Raw genomic sequence first — 26,679 nt, 5'->3', positions numbered from 1 at the left:
ACAACCATTTACCACTCGATGTCAACGTACGCTGTGTTCTGTGAGCCAATTATAAATGCCTCCGGGTACGATGTGACAGCCCCCCCACTCCAACCCTATGTATCAAAAGCGAGCGGAGGGTTCCCTCTCCTCCTCCTCCGCGCTCCATCAGCGTTACATTATGTCTGCGTGCCAACCGTGTGATCTGCCTCAGGGACAACACGCCAAGAACTCCAACGGAACGACAAGAAATGAGAGGAAAAGGAACAGCTTTCATAGTTGATGCCTCTCTGTGTCTACTTGCATTGGTGTGTGAAAGTGTGTATTCAGTAGGCCTGTATAGTATGCAAACTATGCATGTGTGTATGAGTCTGTGTTCGTCTGTTTTTTGTTTGTGTGTATGTGCAACGGACGTAACTCAAGTCACTGGTTCGACGCCCCTAGCGGTCAAGACACTACAAACAAATAAAACGAATTTAAATAAATGAAAAGGGCTGCCACTTTTGTGTGTCTTTGACAGGATTACGCCACATGGCCGCAACAGAAAGACATCAAGCGGCTAATTGCCTGAGCCTCTGTAAGCTTCTTATATGCCAGCCATGGCAGAACAAACCAAAGCAGACATGAAACAGCAATCATGGACAGTGGAAAAAGCACACACACACACACACACACACACACACACACACACACACACACACACACACACACACACACACACACACACACACACACACACACACACACACACACACACACACACACACACACACACACACACACACACACACACACACACACACACACACACACAAACTATTTAACAAGCAGGATAAAAGAGATGTTGAGGACAGAGGCGTTCAGATAGCCAGCTCTGTACAGAAGCAGCCATTGTAGAAGACTTGTTTTTCTCTCTTTACACTTGTACACATGAAACTACTGCTGCTGCACTTTTGCTCTACCTCCTATTAGAAGAGCTGTTTGAGGGTAAAATTAAAGCAAAACCTGTTTTGATCTTTTTTAAGCCAGCGGAGATGGCAGAGATGCAGACATTAGAGTTTATTTGTTTTAGCACTTTTTAACCACTTGAACATAAAAAAAAAAAAAAGAAAGGCCGATCTACAATTAGAACTACTAGATTGGTAGTTGTGAGCTTGCAGAGAGAGGTCCAGTTGTAACTTTTTCCCCTAGTATTTGTTACATAGAATAGAGGGTTTAAGGGGTTAAATATACACATTTGGTTCTGTACTGTACTGATTTCGACAGGGGTCACCATTAGTACCCCAGTACTAATGCAGGCTAAATAAAGGGACTTGTTTTTCCCAGTGGCTCCTCTCCTCTGCACTTCACTGTTAGTCTCTCACATTAAAAAGCCTCTACCTGTCCAGCAGTTAGCAGACGTCAGAGATATGGACACCAAAACTGGGAGTATATCACACAAAAAAATTGCATAACATACATATATATTCACTAAACCCAAAACGTATAACAACATACATCATGTCAATGCTATTCATGAATGTTTCCGCTTGCGTTGAGAGAAGAATGCACCTTTTATCGGCACCTGCTTTGAATCCAGCTTGCAACTTATTTTACATACTGTTTGCTGCTTCTCTCTCTCTCTGCCTCGCTCTACTTCATTGTCTAACAAAGCCGAAATGCCTCACAATCTGGCTCCTTACTGTTTCATTAGCAGATGTGCTTTTTCCTTTATTTAACGGGTGCCCGGGAGCTTATTTGAATAGACATTCCGGTGAACATGAAGCGCTCCACGATTGTGATTGAAAACCGAAAAGTGAAATGCGCTCAAACGAGACAAGGAAAGTGCTTAAACAACTGGTAACCAATTAATTATACTGACATGCCTAAAAACAAGCCTGAAGCCATTGCAGCAGAAGCACAGTATTCTGAATTTCACATAGAGCCTCCTTGCCTGCAGGATGCATGGACAGAAAGCATGCTTTGTTTTGATAATATCCTGTATTTCTTTAATATGATTGAACAGCCCATTGCTGGTGTAATGATTAAGACCTTCAACTCCAGAAGGTAAAGGGGGTAACGTCACGTTCTCTCTGTCATCAACATGTCTCTAAAGGAGCTGATTCTGGAGTCCATCACCAGTGGAGGAAGTACTCAAATATTGTACTTAATTAAAAGTATCAATACTGCAATGTAGAAATATACCCAATTACAAGTAAAAGTCAGAATAAAAAAAATGACTTGAGTAAAAGTCCAAAAGTTTTGGTATCAAAATGTACTTCAAGTACCAACAGGTAGAAAGTGTCTCATTTCAAGTTATCAAATGTATAAACATATTTGGCCGAAATGTAGAAGTAGAAGTAAAAGTATTGGAAATAGGAAATATTTAGGTAAAGTACAAATACCTCAAAATTAGCCTACTTAAGTAAATGTACTTCCACCACTGCTGGAGTGTTTCTGGAGTCCATCACTACACCTGGATTGTAAGTGTTGCAGGAGTGCAAGGCCAAGGCCGGCATATGGGCTGTATGATTTAAAATGATTGCACTGCCGTGGATTTTAGAATCAATGGAAGTTCTGCGCTGACCCCTCAATTTGTTACACTCACTCCATTAAGGAAGCCTGACAGAGGCAAATTGAGCAAGAAAGAAATCCTTTCAAAGCAGAAGAACTCAGTTTGAAGAGACTGAATCAATTAGTGAGCTATGCTACCTGCAGCTAACACCAAATGCAGGGCCGCATCGATCTGATAAGAGGTATAAAAGCCTATTCAGTGGCACTCAACCGAGCTGGACGCAATCTGAATGGACCCGTGTGTACATTTATACAGACATGTCTGAATGATTGCTCTGCTTATAATACAGAGTGGACCCTGGAAAATTAGATGCGGCCATTTAAGGTAATCAAGGACGCTTAAATAATGGGGTGCATTGAGGATAAACTAATGCAAATGGGAACTTCTACAATGGCCACTCACTGTACAAAGTAGTAATGCGACAAATGCTTTTTTTACTTATTTTTTTGCAAACGGTTTTGCATTATTGAAAACTTGCCTTAAAAGAAATGCATTGGCTCCAGTTTTCCCTTCAGTTATCTCCTAAATGCCTCTCTTCTCTCTCTGGCTCTGTGAATGCTTCCCGAGAGAAATGGAGAAACTCACTCCTTCCACATAATATTATCTGTATCTCTGAGAGACATACTGTAAATTGACTATATAAGACTTTTGCGTCCAAGACAGTTCTGTAGTCCCATTGATTGTCGTCCAAATGTCATTCAGCTTCATTGGGAAGCACCATGAGCTATTTCTGCTATGAGTGTGTGTGTGTGTGTGTGTGTGTGTGTGTGTGTGTGTGTGTGTGTGTGTGTGTGTGCGTGCGTGCGTGCGTGCGTGTGCGCATCTGTGTACAACAAGAGTCACAGTGACAAAGGGATTGGAGCTAGCTGTAGGTAGCATTCTTGGGCACTTTGGGCAGCTTGGCAGCCCTCCACTGGGACCAGAGGTCTTGGGCCTCGGTGAGCCCTCACAGCAGAGCTGAAAAGTGAAACATGTCACTTGTGCGGTTTTCCGTCAACGTGTCAATGTGATGGACTGAAGAAATGAGCATGACCCTAATGAGCAATTTGCGATGAGATTACCGCACCTCCCGAAAATGTCTCAACGTGAACCAAGCTTCAGTGCCTGCCTGTCTCCGCTCTCAGCAGAAAAAGATCTCTCCATCCAGAGTGGCCCCTTCCAGGTGCAGGGAGTCTGTAGGGGGAGAGGAGACCATGCAGTCAGCGGTGGAAAAACTACTCCCATTTATCCATTTTTATTATTAAAATATTTGTATTTACTCACTCAAACGTATCAATACTGCAATGTAGAACTACTCCATTACTAATAAAACTCTAGTGCACTCCTAATGTGCCATAGTGTAGTAAATCAGTATCATACATATTCAGAAGAAAACGCCTGTATGGACATATTGATGACCCCTGTGTGTACAGTAAGTATGTTGAAACAATCTGCCTGAAGAAACATCTCCACTAAACTGTTATCTGAATCCTCTATACTCTATTTAGTCATAATCCTGTCGTAATTATATTATTTGCTGGACTGAAGATCTAATATGGTGCAAAGGAGCTGTATGTCTTAATGTCTTCCCACAAATCACTACGGGCCAGTAAGGGAATGACTGTAATATACCCCATACTATAGGGCTCTGGTTAAAAAAGCTCCATGCTCACTGGACAAAACAAAGGTTCTCCTACCCGTTGTTGTCGTCCCCTTCCCCTCCTTCTTCTTCTTCTTCTTCTTCTCCTTCCTGTCCTTATCCTTATCCTTGTCCTTGTTCTTACTGGCCAGCTGGAGCAGACGCCCGGGCATCTGGTGGACGGAGGAGGAGTTGGAGGAGGAGGAGGAGTTGGAGGAGGAGAAGGGGTTGAGGCTCCTCCCTCGGGGGAGGGACTGGGACTTGCGTGCGGCGGTGGGCTGCAGTCGGGGGGGAGGGGAAGAGGAGGTGAGGAGGAGCAGCTCGGGGAGGTCTCTGTCCGCGGGATGATGATGATGATGATGGAGGGAGTCTTCAAACACGGTGGAGGGAGTCGTCTCTATGGTCCTTCCCTGGAGGGCACAGGGGAGGATTGTAGTGTTGGTTTTGGCAGCAAATTTTGATTTAGTTTAGTAGTCTTTTGAATAAAATATCAATTGGTTTTAGTCACATATTAGTCTTCTGAAATGGTTTAGTGACAGTTTAGTTTTAGGTCACCACACCAGGATGCTTTATTGCGATGAAAACGAATCCTGCTGCGAAATGTCGGAAAGTGCACTTCGTTTGGGCAGGTGTGAATGCTCATTTTAATTCTGTTGCGGACACATCGGTATCGGCCGATTCTAGTTGTTTTTAGATTAATCGGCATCGGTTTGATTAATCAATCAGAAGAACGATTAATTAATAGGTCTGATTAATCGGTCTGTCTTTACAGATAAAAAAGCCCAAAGTAACAGCTTGAACAGATCTACCAGCTCACAATATTAAAGATAAAGTTATTTAAGTTAAAACTGACTTGCCTAAGCCTGCAGTACACACACCCTGTTACATGTATTTTTCAGAATGGACAAAATTATTATAATTTTTCAATACAGAATGAGATCATATCGACATCGGTAATATCGGTTATCGGCCATAACACATCCCTAATTTTAATTCACCAAAAAACGGGGGTTTCACACCAAAGGATGTGCCATTGTGGGATGAAGAAGTGAGGAAGGAGAAGGCATTATTACGCAGCGTAAAGATGTCCTGTGTACAGACGTATAGTCTAATCATCTAATGAAGACATAGAAGCCCTTATCACAATATGGCCAGACGATCATATACCAAATGCTGATAGTTACACACAAGAACAATGCAGTGTACAGGATATAGAGAGAAGGAAGGCGATTGGGTCCAGTCCCCAACATACTGCATCCATGTTACCCTCACTTTACGTCCTAACTATTACTCAAAGTATAATTTTAACAGATTTCACTGTGTAGTTTATGAATTGAACACATTGATAAAGTAGGGGGAGAGTGCCAGCATGCCACGGGTGTGTCTATGGGACGAGGCACACCAAATCTAATTCAAACCAAACTAAAATGGATTGATTTTGAGGAGAATAACTCGCACGAATCCATCCCTCTTACCTCGGCCAGCCGTATCTGTTCCAGACGGTCTCTTTCTCTCTGCAGCGTGTCTCTGTCTCTCTCCAGTCTCCTCTGGGCGTCCCTCAGTCTCTCCAGATCTCGCTGGTACTCCTCCTTCCTGCTCTGCAACTCCTCGCGCTCATGCTCCAGCTCCACACGCCTCCTCCCCGTCTCCTCGTCCTGGAATTCAGGACAATTGAATTCATAACTGATGCCAGATGCTATTAGTATAGGCATTATAAGGATGCCACAACCTATATAAGACAAAATTCTCAAAATGTAATTCTGCTTTAGGTTTAAAGTCAAATCCCATGTCAAATCCCCTTTTCTCAATGGGAGAAATGCGTTTTTGAATGATTTATTGAAAATTCTCTGTTGTGACTCTGCGACAATAGAAGACCTTCAGAGAAAGCTTGACAAGTTTGCTTCCAGGAAAAAAATGAATTGAGTTGATACAATGTTTAGTTTTTGTGTTGGAAGCCATTTAAAAAAGAATGCGCTTACACAATGTAGTGTTTTTAGCACATGGAAAAAAGATACAGGCGTTTTAAAGTTTATTTTGGTAACAAGTTTTTTTCTACAGGGAGCACATACCTATGACATATCTCATTTTAAAGGGTGAGTTGTCTAGTTCAATAATAAAAAAATAAAAAGTTTCCCACATCTACCACTGTAGATATTTTGCCATCTATAAATAGCAAGGTCAGTCAAGAGCAAACTGACCAACCCAGCTAAAACTGCCTACTGCGCCCTACTGGAACAAGATAGAAACTAAATGTTATTCTTTCCTGAAACTTGACATTTTAACGAAGATTTCGATATATAATATGTTTACATAGTCTTACCAGTACCCTAGTCTATTCATTCATGTATCTCAAAAACCTGTTATGAAGAAACACAGTTTTGATAAAAAACACATCCAATGACATAGTTTTCCGGACTTGGTGCCTATGATATGTATTAGAAATGTAGACTTGAATGTACTGTATTATATAAAAAAAAAATTGGGTTCTTACCATCTACCGTTACAGAGTAAATCACAGTTGAAACTCGCTTAGTCAGAACATAAACCTCAGAATAGTGTAAAAATAGACATGAGATGTATCTCGGATTTGAAAAGTGCAAGTTTTATTTCTTTTTCTTACAAACATAATTATAATGCAATAGGACACCCACTGCCCCCCCTCCTCCCCCCCTGAACCACCGGAGATCTGCTCCAGTACATCTGTGATGAGACTAACCGGCGACCGCTATGCAGCGCAGTCCATCGCAAACGTGTGTATTGTGTATATTCCACACGGATGTGTCTGTGATCGAGCTGAAAAACTTCTTCGGCCTCTATTTCCTTACTGGCATCGTGAAGAAGCCACCCCTCGTGTCCTACTGGTCTAGGTGTAAGGCTAATGAGACACCGCAGTTCAGGAGAACCATGAAACTGGCCCGGTTTCTGCTGCTCAAGCGGTTTCTTCATTTCAGTAACCAGGAGACTCCAGGTGTACTTTGCTACTGTCTTTGGGAACCCATGTATGTGGGACCATGAGGAAGAACAGGGAGATGAAGCGGCTTAGCAAACCAAATGACATGAAGCCGGGCGAGACTCTCATGCGCCACAACATGACGGGGTGATGCTGTTGGCTTGGCGGGACAAGAAGGTGGCGAAGATGTGCACCACCATCCACCCACACACGATGGTCAAAGTCATTGAGAGCCAAGGCCTGACGCAAACTGACGCCAGGCCAGCCAGTCAGGGAGGACAAAATGAAGCCACATTGTGTTGACCAGTACACCACAAGTATATGAATGGTGTGGACAAACTAGATCAACACATCTCGTATTACCCGTTTGCCCGTAAGTCATACAAGTGGCCTGTAAAGTTCTACCTGTTTCAGATGGCAATGTACAATGCGTTCAATTGTCCGTTCAATTGTACAATGTACAATGCGTTCTTGTTGCACAAGCAGGACAAAAAATCTCCTGGACTATCTAATGTTGGTGGTGGAGAAGTCGACATCACTGGGCAGAGGAGGAGGAGGAGGAGGAGACATCCGTCCATTTCTTCACTCTGGAGTGGGTCATGGATCTAGATAGATAGATAGACAGACAAGTTAGATTTATTTGCAGAAATTACAAGTGTTGATCCATTTCAGAGCCAACACATTGTAGCCAACACACATCAGTGTTGATCATCAATTTAATTATCACAACGAAATGTACGTCATTGTTCTTTACTTTGCCGCTGGTACTGTAATGCAGGCGGCTAAGCTAATTTATTATACTTTTTATTAGTATTAGTATTGCGCTTGCATGATGATCAAATTAACGTATTGTACCGTGGTTTATATGCTATATATTATGAGAAATGTTCCATTACTTCCCCTCCTCCCATATATATTCAGATCGCTATTTATGGTCGCTGTTTTGTTTTTTTTAATTTGCCGAGGAGTTGCTAGCAGCTAGCATTACAGGCTGCGGCCTGTGCTCGAGGCTCGGCAAAAAAAAACAAAAAACTGCAATCATCATAGCGATCTGAATATATGGAAGGGGGGGAAGTAATGGAACATTTCTCATAATATATAGCATATAAACCACGGTACAATACGTTCATTTGATCATGTAAGCTCAATACAGATCTATTTGAAAGCCCCAGTGGTTGCTAGCAGTAGCAGTAGCATGGATGGATGGAACATCCATCCATCCATTATACATTAGCTCAGCGGCGGATCAGACACACTGAATAGATATAGCATATAATGTTTCAGACAATAAGATTCTTACCATAGAAAAATCTGGTCACCCGTCCAGATCGGAGTACGATGACATCGCTCGAGCCAGGCGGTCGGAAAGCCCGCAACAGCTGGCTTGCTCAGCATAAAGAGGTTACGCGGCCGGTCCTTCAGGACGAAGATCGTACAGAGGTGTTCCTCCATTGTCATCTGACGCACCAGACAGACAACAGACTACTAACTAATACATCTAAACTAAATATAATCGCTAAATATACTCAATCACTTTCGACACGCCACCAACTGTCTGAGAGTGAGTCCCCATGCAGAACCGCAGGGGGCGGACACGTTTTTATAGCCAACGATGTGCGCATGTGTTACGTGACACGGGATTTCTGGGTATTGTAGTTGAAATTTCAACAAAGGGACTTCACACAGCGATGCGGAGGTTATTAATCTACCGATATTCATTAAAAAAAAAAAAAACGAAGAAATTCGTTTTCCCCCACACTCAGAACGTTATTGAATAACGCATTTATTAGTTATTGCCCTTCTAAGGGTTAAGTAGCTTTATGTGATGTGTCAAACTAGGGGGTTTTCATGATTCTGAATCCATTGCAAGCATTTGTTTTGCAAAAAAAACCCACTTCTTTGGCTAAAAATGGCCATGGTTATCACATTTGGGCAAAGTATAAAAAAGTATATTTTGAATTCCGGACTTTAACTTGTAAGTAGTAGTAGTTCTAACACAGTACTTTCCCACACTGCTCTGGTGTGTACAGTACCTGTACGTGCAACAGCACCTCCCTGTCCATGAGCTCCGTCTCCCTCCTCTCCCACTCCTTCTCCCTGCGCCTCCTCTCCTCGGCGTGGGCCGACTGCTGCCGCTGCAGGGAGGCCAGCTCCTGCCGGTGCTTCTCCAGACTCCTCTGCTTCTCCTGCTCGATCAGGGAGTTGGGCCGCGACGAGGGACGAGAGGAGGACAGCGCCGCCACGGAGGAGGTCGAGGATGAGGTGCTGCTGCTGTTGTTGTTGGAGGCGGAACTGTTGGACAACACCAGCACCTGACGCTGGTCCTCGATGACGCTGTCCTGTTGGACCACCACCGCCTGGCACAAACACGCACGCACGCACGCACAGGCACACGCACACACACACACACACACACACACACACACACACACACACACACACACACACACACACAGATGATATTGATTAGATACGATAATATAAGACCTGTATTGATCCGTGACTCCGGAAATGCAGTCGCCAAAGACAGTACAGCAGTTCAAAAGCGGGGGGGGGGGGAAATCACACTCGTGTGAAGTGATGGGTCATTACCGTCGGCAGGTATACACACAGTACGCACAGTACGCACTGTGCGTAGGGCAATACGCCAAGGGGGGGGGGGAAACACAATGCGGCAAGCCGATCCTCATAATAATACAATAATAAAAACATACGCGTAGGGCAAAGACATTGTCAGTGTCCCTGACTATGTCACGAAACATGTATATTGGCCATATTTAAAGCAGAACAACCCCTCTCCAGAGTGTGACTCCATAGTCTCTGACACTGCACTAAAAGCAGAACAACCCCTCTCCAGAGTAGCCTGGATCCAGCCCAAAGACCCCGTCCACTCTCTGAGTGGACTGCGTCTCTTGGTCTGGTGTTGCACTGTGAACCTATAATTTCTTCGGTACAAACATGTATTATCCAATGAGAATTTGTGGTGGGGGTGGGTCTAACGAACAACCAATTCTAATCCCCTCCCCCTTGAAATCGCTCAGACAGGAGACAATGTCAGACTGAAGCTTCAAGAAAGCTACAGTCTGATAATCAGGCTATCTCCAGAGCGCGACTCCATAGTCTTTGACACTGCACTAAAAGCAGAACAACCCCTCTCCAGAGCGCGACTCCATAGTCTCTCGAGACTCACGGATGCCAATGATGGACACCTCAGCAGTGCTAGCATAGTGCAAACATTTTAACACATTTTAATACAAATCGTGTATGGGCCTAGCACAACATATTTTCAGATGGGGGTCTGCGGCCAAATACGTATTAATTTGGGGTTCCTTGACATGAAAACGATTGAGAACCACTGCTGTGGGTAGATAGATAAGAAGTAAATGAAGACAGATGTTATTGATCTGATAATAATATAGAGATGTACGGATAGATCAATACAGATGCTCCTGCAGAACCAGAGACTGCCTGGAGCAGAAACAGATTAGATTAAACCAATCAATAGATAGACAGAGAAAGATGGTATGGATATAGATTATTACACTGTACAAAATAGACAGACAGATTGGAAGTTATAGTAAAGTGATTTGATGGCACAGACAGACAGACAGACAGACAGACAGACAGACAGACAGACAGACAGACAGACAGACAGACAGACAGACAGACAGACAGACAGACAGACAGACAGCCAGACAGACAGACAGTTAGTTTACCTGTAGTGCACTGAGCAGGTCATGGAGGTGAGACACACTGTGAAGAACCTGCTGTAAGAAAACAACAACACTTGAATACCGTGTGTGAACAATGTTGGCAGAGTAAAAAAGGGGGGAGTTCTGGGCACTCAGAGTTAACAACAGTGGGGGAAAAAATCTGATATCTCCATAATAATTTCTAGTTGTAGTCTTGTTAGGTTGTGTTTACATGTGCGCTGTGACACAGTTTCAATACGTCATCAGTCTCGCCTTGATCCCGCCTCTAGCTGCCGCTGATCGGTCCGAGATCCGCTGGTTTGGGGTACATCGTCTCTGCTCGAGAGAGTCCAGATGGAGGCAGGAGGAGAAACTCACTACTGCCACCATCTGGTGTCAGGTTACTGGTGAACACCTGTTAAGGCATAGTCTGGATTTTCAGTGGTGAGGTGACCACCGAACTACAACATGACGTCACGAGCCGCGGTGAAGAGCAAACCGCCACCGCCCCAGCCTTTCTCTCTGTTTTTACTCACCACCGCTCAACGTTATTTCAGCTCCGGTGGTCACCTCACCACCGGAGCAGTGGTCACCTCACCACCGGAGCGGTGGTCACCTCACCACCGGAGCGGTGGTCACCTCACCACCGGAGCGGTGGTCACCTCACCACCGAAAATCCAGACTATGAATGAGCCTTTAGGTCGAGATAATGTATGTTGGTTTAATAAAGTATTGTTCTCTCCCTGATGTTTTGTCCCGACTGACCCAGGAGCACCTTTTTACTATTTTAACATTATTGACTTATACGTCTAAACCTGGTTGTTTCTTTGTCTCTGCATTCAATGTTGGCAAAGTATTTATTTATTTACGCCAGCCACTGACTGTGGCCACTAACACCCGGTATTTAGAGCACTAATCCAGTCCAGTCCAAAACCTTTTTAGTTCCTTATATAATCTATTGTTCAAGGCTGTGTTAATTGGGAAACAGATTGATTTTGGAGAACAGACTGAAGTATTAAATGTGGCCTGCTGTGAAATGTTGGTTGTCAATAGTGGCGTGTGTGGCGGTCTGGCACAAGTGGGGCATGCCGCGTGCACGCACACACACATACACATAAAATACCATTGCATTTTGCAACAAATTCATCTGATCGTCATTGTCATTGCGAATCTTTAGAGGCTCGTAAAACCGGGCTTTTCACAGTAGTCAGTGTGCGCTCTCCGACTGCTCAATCTTACGTTTACTCCACTACATTTATTTAACTTACTAGTTAGTTTGTAGGTTTTGATTATAATTACACAACATACATTACCCACTTTAGTCCTATATACATTTTGGCCATTTGAAAATAGCCGATCTACAAGCTCACAATGATGAGCTTGTAGATCTGCTATTTTGAAAATATTTGTATACATTTGAAACTTGAAATGGGACCTTCTGCATAATGAGTACATTCTACTTTTGATACTTTAAGTACATTTTGATGCCAATACTTTTCTTCAAGTACATTTTGAATTCCGGACTTTTATTTGTAACAGAGTATTTCTACGTTGCAATATTGAAGTAAAAAAACAAAAAAAACATTACAGCTCCACTGTGTAATGTGGATCTGGCGTCACCCCAGGCCACGTCCCGGACACACCATTGGTTGCTAATCGACTGTGAGACACAGAACTCATACCTCGCTGTTCCTCCTCAGCAGCAACAGCAGGTTGGCATTCCCTCCCTGGAGAGAGAGAGAGAGAGAGAGAGAGAGAGAGAGAGAGAGAGGGAGAGAGAGAGAGAGGGAGAGAGAGAGGGAGAGAGACAGAGCTCACAAGCAGTCCATCTTGATTGGGATAATAGATGTCCTACAGTCTGTCTCCCTCTCAGCCTTCCTGCTGTCTGTCTAAGAGATGAACAATGACAACTGGACGGCTCTCCCTCCCACTGAGCGCCTCCCAGAAGCACACATTCGTTCTCATCAGCTTACGTAACAGTAACACACACACACAGCTTCCCCTCTAGCAACGAGACCTGTAGGACGTGATCAAGTGGCTTCACTGCATGAAGATAATAGAGAGAGAGAGAGAGAGAGAGAGAGAGAGAGAGAGAGAGAGAGAGAGAGAGAATGCCTGAATACTGTCTATCGTTGCTGTCAGGCAGAAACCTTGCATCTCCATATTCCACTTCCATTTATTTTTTTTTTGTAAATGAATGACGTTCAGGTGTCAGCAACCTTGCCATGAAGTGCCATGTTTTTATTTATTCATTGTCACTGTGTGCCATATCAACATTATTAATTATTAGAGCGGTTCCTTGGCCTACTTGGAACGATGCGAGTTGGAAATGCATGACCCACCCAATTATCATGTCCCCTTCATGCCCCATATTACGGACGGGAATTATCGATTAAGTCATTCATTGGTAATTGATACGTTTTGATAAGAATGAACGATTAACCGGTGCATTTCTCAACCGTTTCGGACGCGGGCGGAATATAAAAGGCCCACATGTGTGTTCCTCTGCCACACGCACACGCAGACAGCACAGAAAACCACCCAATGATAGAACCGCATTTTTGATTCATTATTAACTGTTAAGTTGAATTGATTAATTTCTTAACGGCGATGCATCGATTAACTATTAACATCCCTAGCCCTCGACTCTGAACCCAGAGTTCAGAGTTTGAATAAATGTAGAATTTGCATACAGATGTGAAAAACTAAATGAAATTGACTATAATATAGTCAATTAAATGAAGTTCCTCACATCTGTATCCTCACAAATTATGTTGTAAATATTTTTTATTTTAAACCAAAAAATCTTACACTTATGCCAGTAGTGAAATTAGCAGAACTTGTAGCTTGACTATTTTCACCGTTTTTAAACATTACAAATTATAATAAAAAAGGAACGGTTTTGGCCATACAAGGTTTCTAACCGACATCATCGCAATGTTGGAGGTCAAATGCATTAAGCTGAACAGTGAGTTGTGGCTCTCCACCCCCTCCACATATCCACTGTAGAACACTCCACCAACACGACCCTCAGCCCACAATATCTGACCTAGCGGCCTTAGCTTTGGTCCCAGCAGCACAGCCACTGACTCTCTGCAGATACGAGTTCAGTGTCTTGCTCGAAGGTCAATTGGCAACATTTCTGTTGTCGTGTTACCAGCGTATACCAGCCAGAGGTTGTACAGTATAGTCAGTGTAGCTGTTGCTTACCAACTTGTGCATCAGGCTCCTACCTTTTTCAGAACACTGTCAGACTCGGTCCTGCGCAGGTCTGCGGCCGTGTCCCCGCTCTCATCTCTGTCTCCACCTGAAATGATAGAAACACCTTCCTTTTCACCAGTCCAAATGACAATGTTATAGCCTGGAAAAGCTGTGTGTGTGTGTGTGTGTGTGCGTGCATGCGTGCGTGCGTTGTGAGACAAGGAGGAGAAAAAACAGACATAAGAGTGGAGAGGAGAGAGAGGAGTGCAGATTAAATTCTATCATGGTGTGTGATGTGATGCTCTGAATTATAAACCTGACTTATAATTCATGACCGCCAGACGACAAAACTTTGCAGAACGTCAATGGAAGATCCGACGAGGAGCCACTTGCTCCAAATCTATATTCAAACTTGGATAGTTCGAGCGGCGTGATTACATACAATATCAATGTGAACGCGGCGCGTTCGCATTAGACTTTTTATTTATGTTTTACCAACGCTGACCTGCACGACCAGTGAAGTGATTGAAGCGCCTGTAAACAAATATACATCTTCAGGTTTGAACGCACCTTTAGAGCTCATCTGGTGACTGTCGAATCCTCCAAACGTCTCGGCCCTCCGGGGCAAACACACCGGTCCCACAGCACCTCCTCCTGGACATCCTCCATCCTGCGGCACCACGCCCACCGCCATGGCACCTCCCAGACTGCCGTTCACCAGCGTCTGGAGCGTCTCCACTGTCACGCACAAATTCACACACACACACACACACACACACACACACACGCACACACACACACACACACACACACCCACAGACAGACAGACAGACACACACCCACAGACAGACAGACAGACATAAGTAAACTTCTTGGGACATTGCACACCCTGTTACAGTAACATTAAGGCCTATTCATAGTCCAGTTTTCGGTGAAGTGACCACGAAAACTACAACAAGACGTCACGCCGCGGTGGTGACTGCTCACACAAAACATCTCTCTGTTTTTACTAACCGGTGGTTACCTCTTCACCGGAAACTGGACTATGGGCCTTTAATCTCCCATAGACAGATTCAGAGCTCCGCAGCAGAATCTCTCCGCAGCTCCTGTTACAACAATTCCTGTAGAGTCAGGAATGTAAACAAAGACATGGACCAAGAGGATGGACTAAACGGGCCAACGTCCTGTTTATCCACATTCTATTGGGCGCCGCCCCTAGACTCAGTACAGGCAATTCGAAGGAAAAGAGGGCGCTGTTTTTCCTTTTTTGGTCGATGGGTTCCCAGATCGCTGTAACGCTAACCCAATCCCAATCAATTACTGGCCTACATCTGAAACACATGACCGCACACGCACAGATATTAATAAAAAAATGCTCAGTGTTCCTTCATAGATTTGTAACTCTGAGAGTGTACAAACGGAACCAAGGGTTCCATTTAACTCTCTGAGGTGAACCAACACTCAGGATTTTACCGTGTGTAACACAGGATGAGGTCACACACACACACACAAAATACACAAACCACAAAGCCCGGTCCACGGGGACAGGAGCAGAGACATACAGGAGAACACAGGTCACTAACTACATTACCTCTCGGTCTAACACTGTTAAGAGCCCACAGCCTACAGCCCTCATCTGCCACACTGCCTGCCGCAGTGTGTGTGCGTGTGTGTGCGCTTGTGCGTGTGTGTGTGGGGACAACAGTTATACTGCCTGCGGTGGCGTGTAGACATGGAACCAGTTTTCTGTTCTGTTCAGTTCCATTCAATTCTTTTTCATGCTGTTCTCCCTAGGCCTGTCACAATTATTACATAATCGTCTAATCGCAATCATTTGAGCTAATCACAATTATTCTTGCATAATCGTCAGTCGTTTCCATGTTGAAAAATGGCCGTACATCACGTTTTCCAAATGAATGTTGTAAGCACGACCACGCTTTACTTATGAGCCGTGAATAAAGCTCGTTTTGATCAAAAACGCGATCTGGGATCCAAGATAAAAGAGTTTTCGCGTTGAACACTGAAGTCAACGAGGGGAACGTTTTTACTGACAGACAGACCATTTCCTGTTTATCTCAACGGAGACGCTGATAGACGGTAGTGTAGAGCGATCTCAAACTGAATGAATAGAAATCAATAAATGACGAGAATCTCGTCTTTGGCACTGGGGACAAAGTACGTTGCTGCTGCAAAATATTCATACGCAATGTTATTATTAAAACAAACAAAAAAAGCTTTTAACTAGTAATGCAGCAATGGTCTTTTTTCATTTTATTTCTTTTCTGGGCGGCGCAGTGGGTTAAGACCTCCCCTTCCAGACTCATGGGTCGGGGACACATCCCGATCTGACTTCATTCGGCATTAAAAGTGGAGTATATGAATCGACCCTAAATGTCATCAATCATACCAGCCTCAAACACCTGACACTTGAATTTGACCATGAAACGTTCAATTACTAGAACATTTAAAAACTATTCTAAACAATATAGACAATGAAAAGTTCAATCATAGACTTCAATACAAACAAACAATCGCAAAAAAAATCAACTTTAATATGGTATAAAAATGGCGATATATTGATGAATCTGTATTTTTGCCAACCAGCACAGCCTCACCTTCCTGCAGGGCGTGCTTCATGATGGGTTCTCCGCGTGGCAACAGCGCCTCCTGGCTGCCCGACGCCGCCCTGAACAGAGACGCCTCGGCCTCGCGCTGCTGCCCCTCTGCCCCCTCTGCTCTGGAGGCTGCACCTCCTCCTCCTAACGCGTCTCCTCCTCCTCCGCACTCACACATCTCCCGGAACACTCTGGCCTTCTCCTCCAGGAGAGTCACGATCTGCTCGTCCTTCTGCCTCAACAGGTCTGACACGGCAGGGAGGAGGTGGAGGAGGGGAGAGGAGGAGGAGGAGGGGGGAGAGGAGGGGGTGGGGAGGGGAGGGGGAGGGGGGCGGAGTAGGAGGATGAGGAGGAGGGGGAGGAGATCAGAATGATGACACACTGTTCCACACACAGGAACAAAGCCGGCGACTCACTTTTGACTGCTCCAAAAATATATATATATTTATTTAGCGACACAATAGTCTTTATAAGTAACATACTGTACTCGATACAGAGTATGCAAGGGATAATGTCGAGGTGTTTTATCATCCTGAAGGGCAACGTTAAAAAATGAGGTACGCCTTTATTAAATTAAAAAGGCAACTGTCAACATGTTTCGACCAACAAGGTAACAAGGTTTTTCCTTGCTTACGGTAATGATTTGAGAGTATTCCATAAGTGTTGCGCTGGCCGGCGTCTGCCCAGCTGCAGCACAGTTGCCTCGTAAAACAAGGAGGTGAGTTGATCAAATAGAATCAATTCCTCGGGTAGGCTACTGCTTCGTCTATTTCTCGCTTCAAATATTTTCGAAACATTCTTGAGACCTCACGGTCGTAATGTATTTTTGCTGTTATGTCGCTAAATAAATAGATTTATTCAAAAGAACAGCATTCAAAAGTGAGTTGCACACACACACACACACACACACACACACACACACTCACACTCACACTCACACTCACACTCAGACACACTCACACTCTCTCACACACACACACACACACACACACACACACACACACACACACACACACACACCCCTACCTCTCATCTCCTTGGCCTTGGTCTCCAGCAGTCTCTTGTCCTCTTCCGTCTCACTGGGGATCCCCTCATCGTCATCCTTCTCTCTGTCCAAAACAACAGACGGCCAATCAGATACACTCTCCAACATCCACCAGCCAATCAGATACGGTCTCCGCCATCCACCAGCCAATCAGATGGAACAAATCAAACAACTAAAGAGCCAATCGGATAGCTAACGTTACAGAGCCAATTTGTTTATGGCAACTAATACTCTTATTCCTGCTGCATGGTTTGGGATCCAATCCCAGTCGGGATTGATGAATCCAAATAAAATGAGCTAATAGTGGTCAAGCAGGGGTCAAGGTCCTGCCCACAGATTCAGACCAGAGTCTCCGGCTTGGCAAGGCACTCCCAACAATCACAATGGGCTCTATGGACACAACATAACTTAATAATAAGGTGTTACCGAAGATACTAATTAAGGCTCTGTTCCATTTTGTGTACAGTGGAAAGTATAGTTGAAACTCCTCATTGTCAGGTGAAAAGACGCAGCCGGCAACCACGTGTGTATATGGACACCAGGGAATTGGCATAAAGACTGAAATAGTTGATTAAAAAAAGAAAAGAAAAAAAAAGCTAATTACACAGTTTCTGCCAGATGGCTACGTCAAAGTGAGAAAGAGACAGACAGCGAGAGAGATAATCTAGCCGAAGACATTTAGATAACATTTAGCTGCTCTCCTCTCATCATCATCATCTCTCTCTCTTTCTCACTCTCTGTCTGTCTGTCTCTCTGGCATAGTGTGCAGTAAATCCTCCTGGTCGTTCCTTAATACCATTTAGACCATGCTGTCAATATAAAGTCAGGTCTGCTCTAATCCCCCCTCCATCACAGTTTACACCACCACACTACTACAGCCTTAAAACCTGCGCTGTCAGACTCCCAGGTTACAAGGAAAACTCAGGTGAGATTTAACTCGGCAGGATTGGAATTTTAAACATGTAGCATAGTCCTTTTGGGGGGTCACACGGCAGGGAATGGAGGGGTAAGGTTTGTGGTTAAGGGGCTGATGGGGTGGAAGGGGACCTCTTCATAAAGTATACATTTTAAACCTAATACATGATACCGTAATCACTTCTGCATCTAAGTCCTGGGTTGCGAGGGCCATAGAGGTGAAGTTTCACACTCCCGGACAAATGTTAATCCTCGTGGAGGTGTAATGGGGAGCATTCGGGTCAGAACAGGAAATAAAGGCTGAGGAATTGAGTTGAGGGGTGAGGATTAGAGGTTATGGTTTGAATAAAGGGGTTATGCTAGGTTTTTATTAAGGGCCTATAGGACGCTAGTAGGACGGGTTAAGAGGTGAGTTTAAGTTAACCTATTAAGACCGGGAAGGCATCTACAAGCTCACGCAGGCTGCGAGCTTGTAGATCTGCTATTTTTGCACAAGTCTCTGAATATCTATATTTTTTCAAGCAAATATTTTTAACTCAAATCTTTGCTTCTGGGGGTTCCTTGGAACTAAATATTTTGCGATTGGCCAAATATATATATCATTTTGGGGGTCCTTGACATGAAAAGGTTTGAGCACCACTGATATAACAACTTAAACATTTCTGAAAACTGTTAGGATTTAGAAGACAATTGTAGAATCAGCCTTAGGTCTTAGTGGGTTATGGGTCAGGGTACCACACTGAGCCTTTACTTTAAGAGGTGAAGTTATGGAGAATTGGAAATGGCTTTCTGTATTGGTCTGTGGATTCAATCAACATTGTAAAGCACACAGCATTGTGCTGTGCAGAATCCCAGGCAGAGCAACTCTTTCATTTAATTGAAACAGACTGCAAACATCATTGGTTTACTGGGTTGACAGGACTCTAATCTCCTCCATCAATATCTAGTATTGGGTTAAAGGAAATGTTTGCCTATTCTGAACCTAAACATAAATACACAGAAGACATACTGTGATATGGACTACTGTCTGAAATAAAGATTATATATACTCTAGGCAGTGGTGCCCAAACCTTTCAGGACGAGACCCGAAAGCAGATCTACAAGCACACAACGCGTCGCTTGGCTATTTTCACTACCTCTTACCATTTATTTTCTAATTTCTGTGATTTCTCCATGAAATTACTGGGAAAAAAATCATTGAATTTGGTTTTAATTCAACTTTTGAAAATGTTTTGAAATAATAATAATTCAAAACAAAATGTATAGGAAACAAAAAAAGAGACCCATAAAATTGTGTCCGCAACCCACACATGACCCACTGTTTGGGAAACAGTGCTGTAGGGTATCTGTTTCCCATAGTATATTCACATCAGAACAACGAGAGTTATGTTCTCTTTAAGGAATAATTATAACCAAATGTCCTGGACCACGACTAATACCTGGATTACAGGACGTTATGTTTCACATATCAGGCTTTCTAGACCTCCAGGGGAAACATGGGGAGTAAAGATTACAGTACATTAAGGTGTGATGGATGGACTATTATATACAAAAAATCACACCCGTGTGAAGTGAGTGGTGCAACTCTGTGTGGGGGTCCCGGAACTTCCAGACCCCCAGGAACGCACCCAGGGGACCGTGTGTGTGTGTGTGTGTGTTAGGCTGCACAACAGTGACACTTGGTGATGAAAACCAACCAAATGCTATTTTCGTGCTCGGACACAGCCAGGGACACAGGTACACAGGCAGAGACACACAAAGCTCCGTATAGGAGTGGTTGCACCACTCAAAACAAAGCTGCTGCATTGTCTGAAGGAAGCCAAACAAAAATAAGTCTTACTCTTATGTACCTGTACACAAAATGTAACTATAAAGTACAACCTTGAACCTTGAAGAAGAAAGACATTTTTTAGTGGGGAAGGTATTTTAAGCATCCCAAACAAGATAGTCTACTGATGCACACTAATAGTTTATTATATTCTCATTCATGTCTTATCTCATGAATACAATATAAATCATTTACTTACTTACTTATTATGACTAAAACACGATGAATATGCTATGTTACGGTTCTCGGGTCATTTTTCCTCATCTCACACCTCACATATAGGGCTGTCACGATTACACATTTAAGTTGAACATGAATTGTGACACAAATAATTTTGATTTGTGTTTTTTTGCATTAATCATTGGATCGTTACAAGTTGTATTTCCGTTTGCCTTTTAGGCTTCATAATCACAAATTGCACAGGGCAGACAGATAACTTCAATAGCCAAAGAAATAAATGAATTTAATATATTTTCACACACACACACACACACACACACACACACACACACACACACACACACACACCATAGTGTGTGTTCTCATGCCACTCCACTCACATGCAGTGCATGGCGTCCTGGATGAGTTGGATCCAGGCGTTGCGCTCCTCTCGGCTGCTGGCCAGGACCTCCACCATCTCCGGCCGGTCGGAGCCCACCGTGATCAGGAAGAGACCCCGCTCCTCGTTCGCCACCTCCCTGACAATCAGCTTCTGCAGGGACAGCACAGTGGACCGATGGTCCTGGACCGAGAGAGAGAGAGAGAGAGAGAGAGAGAGAGAGAGAGAACAACATAATTAGACTATGACTGTAGGAGGAAGCGGCCCCCGCCTCCCAATGGCTATGATGAGCGAAGGGATGAGAGTATGACGGATGACGGCGAGGAGGAAGGGAAATGACGGATGACGGAGAGGAGGAAGGGAAGAGGAATGGAGGAGAAAGTGAGAAAAGGGTTATGCTTGTGAGAGAGAAGATGAACAGGCCTTCTGGAGGGAGAGAAGGATGGGGTGAAGGTAGGATAAGAATTAAGGAGGGAGAAAAAAGTATTGTAAGGAGGAAGGAGAGAGAACAGAATATCTTTAAAGTTTAGAATATCTACTAATTAGAAAGGTGCAATTCTGGGGAAATTGCAAGTGTGGTTGCACTGATGCGAGCCGCAAGGAGGGAATCTGCTGGGAAAATACACCTCTTCATTTATTCGTTCTTCTTCATGTGGGAAGCCGTTTACACACTTTAATGAACAAATTAATGGCTTTATATACTAGAATGTTCTGTTCTACATTAATGCAGTCTTGCCATTTAAATTACATATTGTGATGGCACTCCTTTCCAATTGGACATTATATTGTCCGATCAGAAAAGGGACAGAAAATTGACTTTTTGGTTTACAGAAAAGGTTACAAAAAACATCCATTGAACTCAATGAACAAAAAAAAAGGTTAACAAATAAACAGGTTTACTTAAGCTGCAGGCATAATATTTCTCTGACCTAGAACAAGAGTGTGTTGCCTACAGCAACCAACATCAATGGAGGGAGGGGGAGAAGGAGAGGAGAAGATCAGAAACAACATCAATGGAGGGAGGGGAAGAAGGAGGAGAAGATCAGAACCAACATCAATGGAGGGAGGGGAAGAAGGAGTGGAGAAGATCACAAAGGAAGAAGACACACTGATAGAGACGGACAGAATATTAAGCCCGATTTATACGTTTCTGCCTGTGATGCTGCCGCACGTTGGACCATATGTCAGGCATTAGTGGGACACACAGACACAGAACAGACAGGCAGGAAAGTGCTCATTAGTTAGCGTATAATGTAATGATAATTGAGCAGCTCTGTATTTAACTGGTCGACGTGCGCCACAACGAGACGCAATGACAGAGCTAATTTAATGTGTTTTTAATGCCGGAGAGCGTATTATATGAACAGCTTTTACGTTTCATATCATCAGCAGGAGATGAACTGGGTGGGGAAGGTCAGGTTCCTGCTGATTGGTCGGTGTAATTTATTCACAATATCTAAGAGAGAGAACATTCACAAGGGTCACAGGAATAGCTATTATTTAAACTAACCCTACATTACTTTTTCATGTAGATCTCCCTATATGTATGTGTGTGTGGGGGCGAGTTAAATGCACTGGTGGAAAAAGTACTCATTTGTTACTTTGGTAAAAGTATCAATACTGCAATGTAGAAATACTCTGTTACAGGTAAAAGTACAGAATTAAAAATTTACTTGAGTGAAAGTACATAAGTATTGGCAGCAAAATATACTTAAAGTACCAAAAGTCCCATTTCACAAGTTTTCCAAAATTAATATAGGGCTGAAGTGGGTGATGTATGTTTTCAAATATGTACTTAGTTACTTTCCACCACTGATTAAATTATCCCAGCCCAAAAAACTGCAAGTGATGTAAGCATAGAAAAAAACAAAAATAAACACGATTTCACCAGCACCTTATAAAAACCAGCTAGCTAACAGGGCTTGCTAGCTGCAGCCACGCTGTGTGCCGTGGACAGGATGCCGCTTAGCAGCCGCACAGCTGGAGAGGAAAATGTGACGACTGCATCTACTGCACACGCTCGGTAGGACCCTTGTTAGATAGTGTGGGGGGGGGGGGGGGGGGATGAGGTGGTGAGAGAAAAGGATGGTGTGGAGAGAGAGAGAGTGAGAGAGAGAGAGAGAGAGAGAGAGAGAGAGAGAGAGAGAGAGAGAGAGAGAGAGAGAGAGAGAGAGAGAGAGAGAGAGACTGAGGGCAGGGCAGGGAAGCGAAGCATCGAGGAGGGAAGGGGAGTTTATGAAGGAGGTGAAGGATAGATGAGGACGAAGAGGTTATTATTAAGGGAGGAAGGAGGTGGTACCGTGAAAGGAGGCGACGGCAGCAGTCGCAAATAAGATATATTTCCTTTCTTGATTCCCCGGAGGGATACTCAGGACTCATAGGAGCAACCGCAGTGTGGGTGTTCCACCAGCACAGAGAGAGAGGGAGGGAGGGAGGGAGGGACAGACAGACAGACAGACAGAAGTGGAAAGAGTAGGACTACTACTCTAAATGTTTTGCTTAAGTAAAAGTATCAATACTGCAATGTAGAAATACTCTGTAACAAGTAAAGTCCGGAAATCAAAATGTACTTGAGTAAAAAAGTACTAAAAGTACTCATTATGCAATATGCAGAATGTGCCATTTTAAGTTTTCAAATGTATAAAAAGGTGTTTGAAAATTGCCGACAAGCACATAATGCGTGGCCATGCGGCACATTGTGAGCTTGTAGATCGGCTATTTTCAAATGGCCAAAATGCATATAGGGCTGAAGTTAATATATGTTTTCATAATAATAAATAATCAAAATATACAAAGTAACTAAAGTTTTCAAATAGATGTAGTGGGGTAAAAGTAAAAAAATAAAATGGATGCGAGATGTAATGGAGTAGAAGTAAATTGGAAATTGGAAATACTTGGGTAAAGCACAAATACCTCAAAATTGTACTTATAAGTACAGTGCTTAAGTAAATGTACTTAGTTGTGTATGTACTATGTACTTGTAATGTACTTTTGATGACAATTCCATATCATACCAGAGAGGCGAAGACATATTTCTGGTCTTTCTCTTGAAGGAACACAAACACATCTGACAGCAACAGCGCATGGACATCTAGAGAGAGAGAGAGCGAGAGAGAGATATAAGGCTTGCATAGGCATGGTCCAAACCTGGCAGAGATTGGGGGATGTACATATTAATAGAGCACTGATTCTCAAACATGTGGGCCGGGGACCATTGGCGGCAAAATGTTTATGATAATTACATGAATATAAAGTGTACTCTGAAATATTGTTTATTATACAATGAGAATTAAATTGTAGAATTGAAACTGAAATGAGGTGAGAGAGACAGACAGACAGACAGACAGACAGACAGACAGACAGACAGACAGACAGACAGACAGACAGACAGACAGACAGATAATCACAATTATCTTTGTATAATCATCAATCATTTCCATGTTGAAAAAATGTCCATACATTATCATAGCAGAAATGGCAGATCTACAAGCTTAACACACAACTATTTTGTACATTTTTGGGAAATTAAATGTGTCAGTAGTGGTTATTTGTCATATCAGCCCTGTGCAATTTAAATGTTCGGTCTGTGTGCGACGTCTGATTGCTGTTTGATTGCTGCTCCAATTCATTTTCAATGGGAGTCACATGGTTTGACCAAACATTTTTGTTTGATGAGGTGGGAGCAATCAGCAATCAAACACAAATGTTTGATCAAACCATGTGACTCCCATTGGAAAAGCATTGTGGTGGCCCAAAGAAACGACCAAACATTGCTTGATTGGTGTTTGGTACGTGTGAATGAGGCCTAAAAGGCAAACAGAAATACAAATTGTAACGTTCCAAATGATTAATGCAAAAAACACAATTCAATCGTTAATTACTGTGTGACAAATGACAATTAATGGTCAACTTAAATGGTGACAGCCCTACCTCTGCCATCAGCCCAGAGAAGTATTGTGGGCCTAAATGGTGTTCCATTGCTCTATTGACAATGCTCTATTGACAATGCTCTATTGACAATGTGCAACTTTGATTAACGACCTTCCCTCTTATTTGGAGAACCACACAGACTGCTTACTAACAGAAATAAAATGGTGCAATAAAACACAATAAAAGCCAGTGTGTTTTGTGGTGGGCCGTTGTTCCTTTTCATTATAGGCCCATCTTTTTAGTCCGTTAGCATTAGCCCACTGCTGTGTCAACTTGTGAAACTATCGATTTCTCTGCTGATAGACATTAACGGGCACGTCCAAGTGCGAGAACGATGTGCAAGAACAGGAAAATGTTTGCATGTGAGACAGAGAGATAGATATGGTCACACCTCGTGACATCACGCCTCCATATATGGTCACGCCTCGTGACATCATGCCTCGTGACACGTCACGCCACCATATATGGCCATCTTCATATATGAAGATCACGACACTGACCTCATCTAACCCTGGATAACCAACCATACAGTACATGGAGAAGACTGGATCATTACCTAGATCTGCATATATGGAGCCGGCCAGCAACTCTACAACTGACTTCAAACCTCAAACCCTTAGATCTCCATATATGGAGCTGTCCTGTTCTGACATTCCATTATGTCGATCCTCCCCCCCGTCCTTCCTGTTCTGACAGTCCATATGTTGATCTGACCTCATCAAACCCTGTACACCCAAGACACGCTCCATATATGGCCAGTACAGAATTCATTCCATATGTTGATCTGACCCCCCCATGCCAAAGCGCCAGCGCTCGCCCAGGCGGATGTGTGCACGCGACCGCTTCTCGCCCTCAGGGCATCTTACTGGTTTTAATTAATGGAATTTCTTAGATTTGATTGGTTTAAATTTCAAGACCGATGGAAATTGGTCCGTGACCGCGACCCACGACCCACTGAAACAGTGGCTAAAATAGATCTATATTCCAATAGCAACCGTTTCCTTGGTTTGCTTTAGTTTTCAGTAACGGCTATCTCTGTCTCTCCAATTTCATGTTCAGGCCAGGAGACCAATTATAACCAATCAGGAGACAACTCATACAGAATACAGGATAAACAAGTGAAATTGAAGTAATGAAAAGTGAAAAGTGGAATTTATCTGTGTCGATGAATGAATGTCGATGAATGATCTTTGAGAGGTTCTCTCCTGATTAGATCAAATTGATATCCTGACCTGAACATTGTCTGTTCACTAAAGCTGAAGAGACAGGGAGACCCTTGTTACTGAACAAACATGTTATAGCAGTGACAGTGATTACACAATATACAATATAGAGCTTTAAAAGTACATGTCCTTCTGGTGCTTTAGTGGTGTTGCTGACAGTCTGACACCATCATCCTCCTCCTACACGAGGCATGAATGCATTGTGTTCATAATATGAAACAAAATTACTTACCAGTTGGATTTATATTGACCATTTGACGTCTTATGTCGTCATTTAGTGCACTAAACAAGTCCATAGACTTGGCTGGCAAACGTCTTTCAGTTAAAAGTTCTCTAAAAAAACATTAAAGTCCATAGACTTGTCTGCCACATGACATAATTTCGGTAAGCCATGAATTGGAGGGGCTAGCTAGAACCCCTCAAAGACAATACCTCTCAGAGTAACAAATGTATGAATGTCTTAAATGAACACAGTAAATATTTTTCCTGTGCATGTGTGCACTGTTCACAGTGTGTGTGTGTGTGTGTGTGTGTGTGTGTGTGTGTGTGTGTGTGTGTGTGTGTGTGTGT

General features: G+C 43.4%; 1 protein-coding gene across 1 annotated transcript in view; it reads right to left on the bottom strand.

Moving 5' to 3' along the window:
* Window positions 1–1,240: 1,240 nt before the first annotated feature.
* LOC310854835 (A-kinase anchor protein 13-like) overlaps window positions 1,241–26,679 on the bottom strand; it is an 87,539-nt gene continuing 62,100 nt past the window's right edge. Inside the window, exons 22-33 of the mRNA XM_083759542.1 lie at window positions 23,971–24,047; window positions 20,958–21,139; window positions 17,636–17,718; window positions 16,610–16,855; window positions 14,565–14,732; window positions 14,027–14,100; window positions 12,476–12,520; window positions 10,818–10,868; window positions 9,135–9,458; window positions 5,627–5,806; window positions 4,210–4,561; window positions 1,241–3,706 (exon numbers count right to left, since the gene is read on the bottom strand). Coding sequence (XP_083615668.1) covers window positions 3,654–3,706; window positions 4,210–4,561; window positions 5,627–5,806; window positions 9,135–9,458; window positions 10,818–10,868; window positions 12,476–12,520; window positions 14,027–14,100; window positions 14,565–14,732; window positions 16,610–16,855; window positions 17,636–17,718; window positions 20,958–21,139; window positions 23,971–24,047 — 1,835 coding nt within the window. The 3' untranslated portion in view covers window positions 1,241–3,653. The remainder of the gene's footprint in view (window positions 3,707–4,209; window positions 4,562–5,626; window positions 5,807–9,134; window positions 9,459–10,817; window positions 10,869–12,475; window positions 12,521–14,026; window positions 14,101–14,564; window positions 14,733–16,609; window positions 16,856–17,635; window positions 17,719–20,957; window positions 21,140–23,970; window positions 24,048–26,679) is intronic.

The sequence above is a fragment of the Protomyctophum parallelum genome, assembly GCF_964188405.1.
Source record: "Protomyctophum parallelum genome assembly, chromosome: 2".
Lineage (NCBI taxonomy): Eukaryota > Metazoa > Chordata > Actinopteri > Myctophiformes > Myctophidae > Protomyctophum > Protomyctophum parallelum.
The sequence above is the reverse complement of the archived record's forward strand: the minus strand, read 5'-3'. Positions and strand labels throughout refer to the sequence as shown.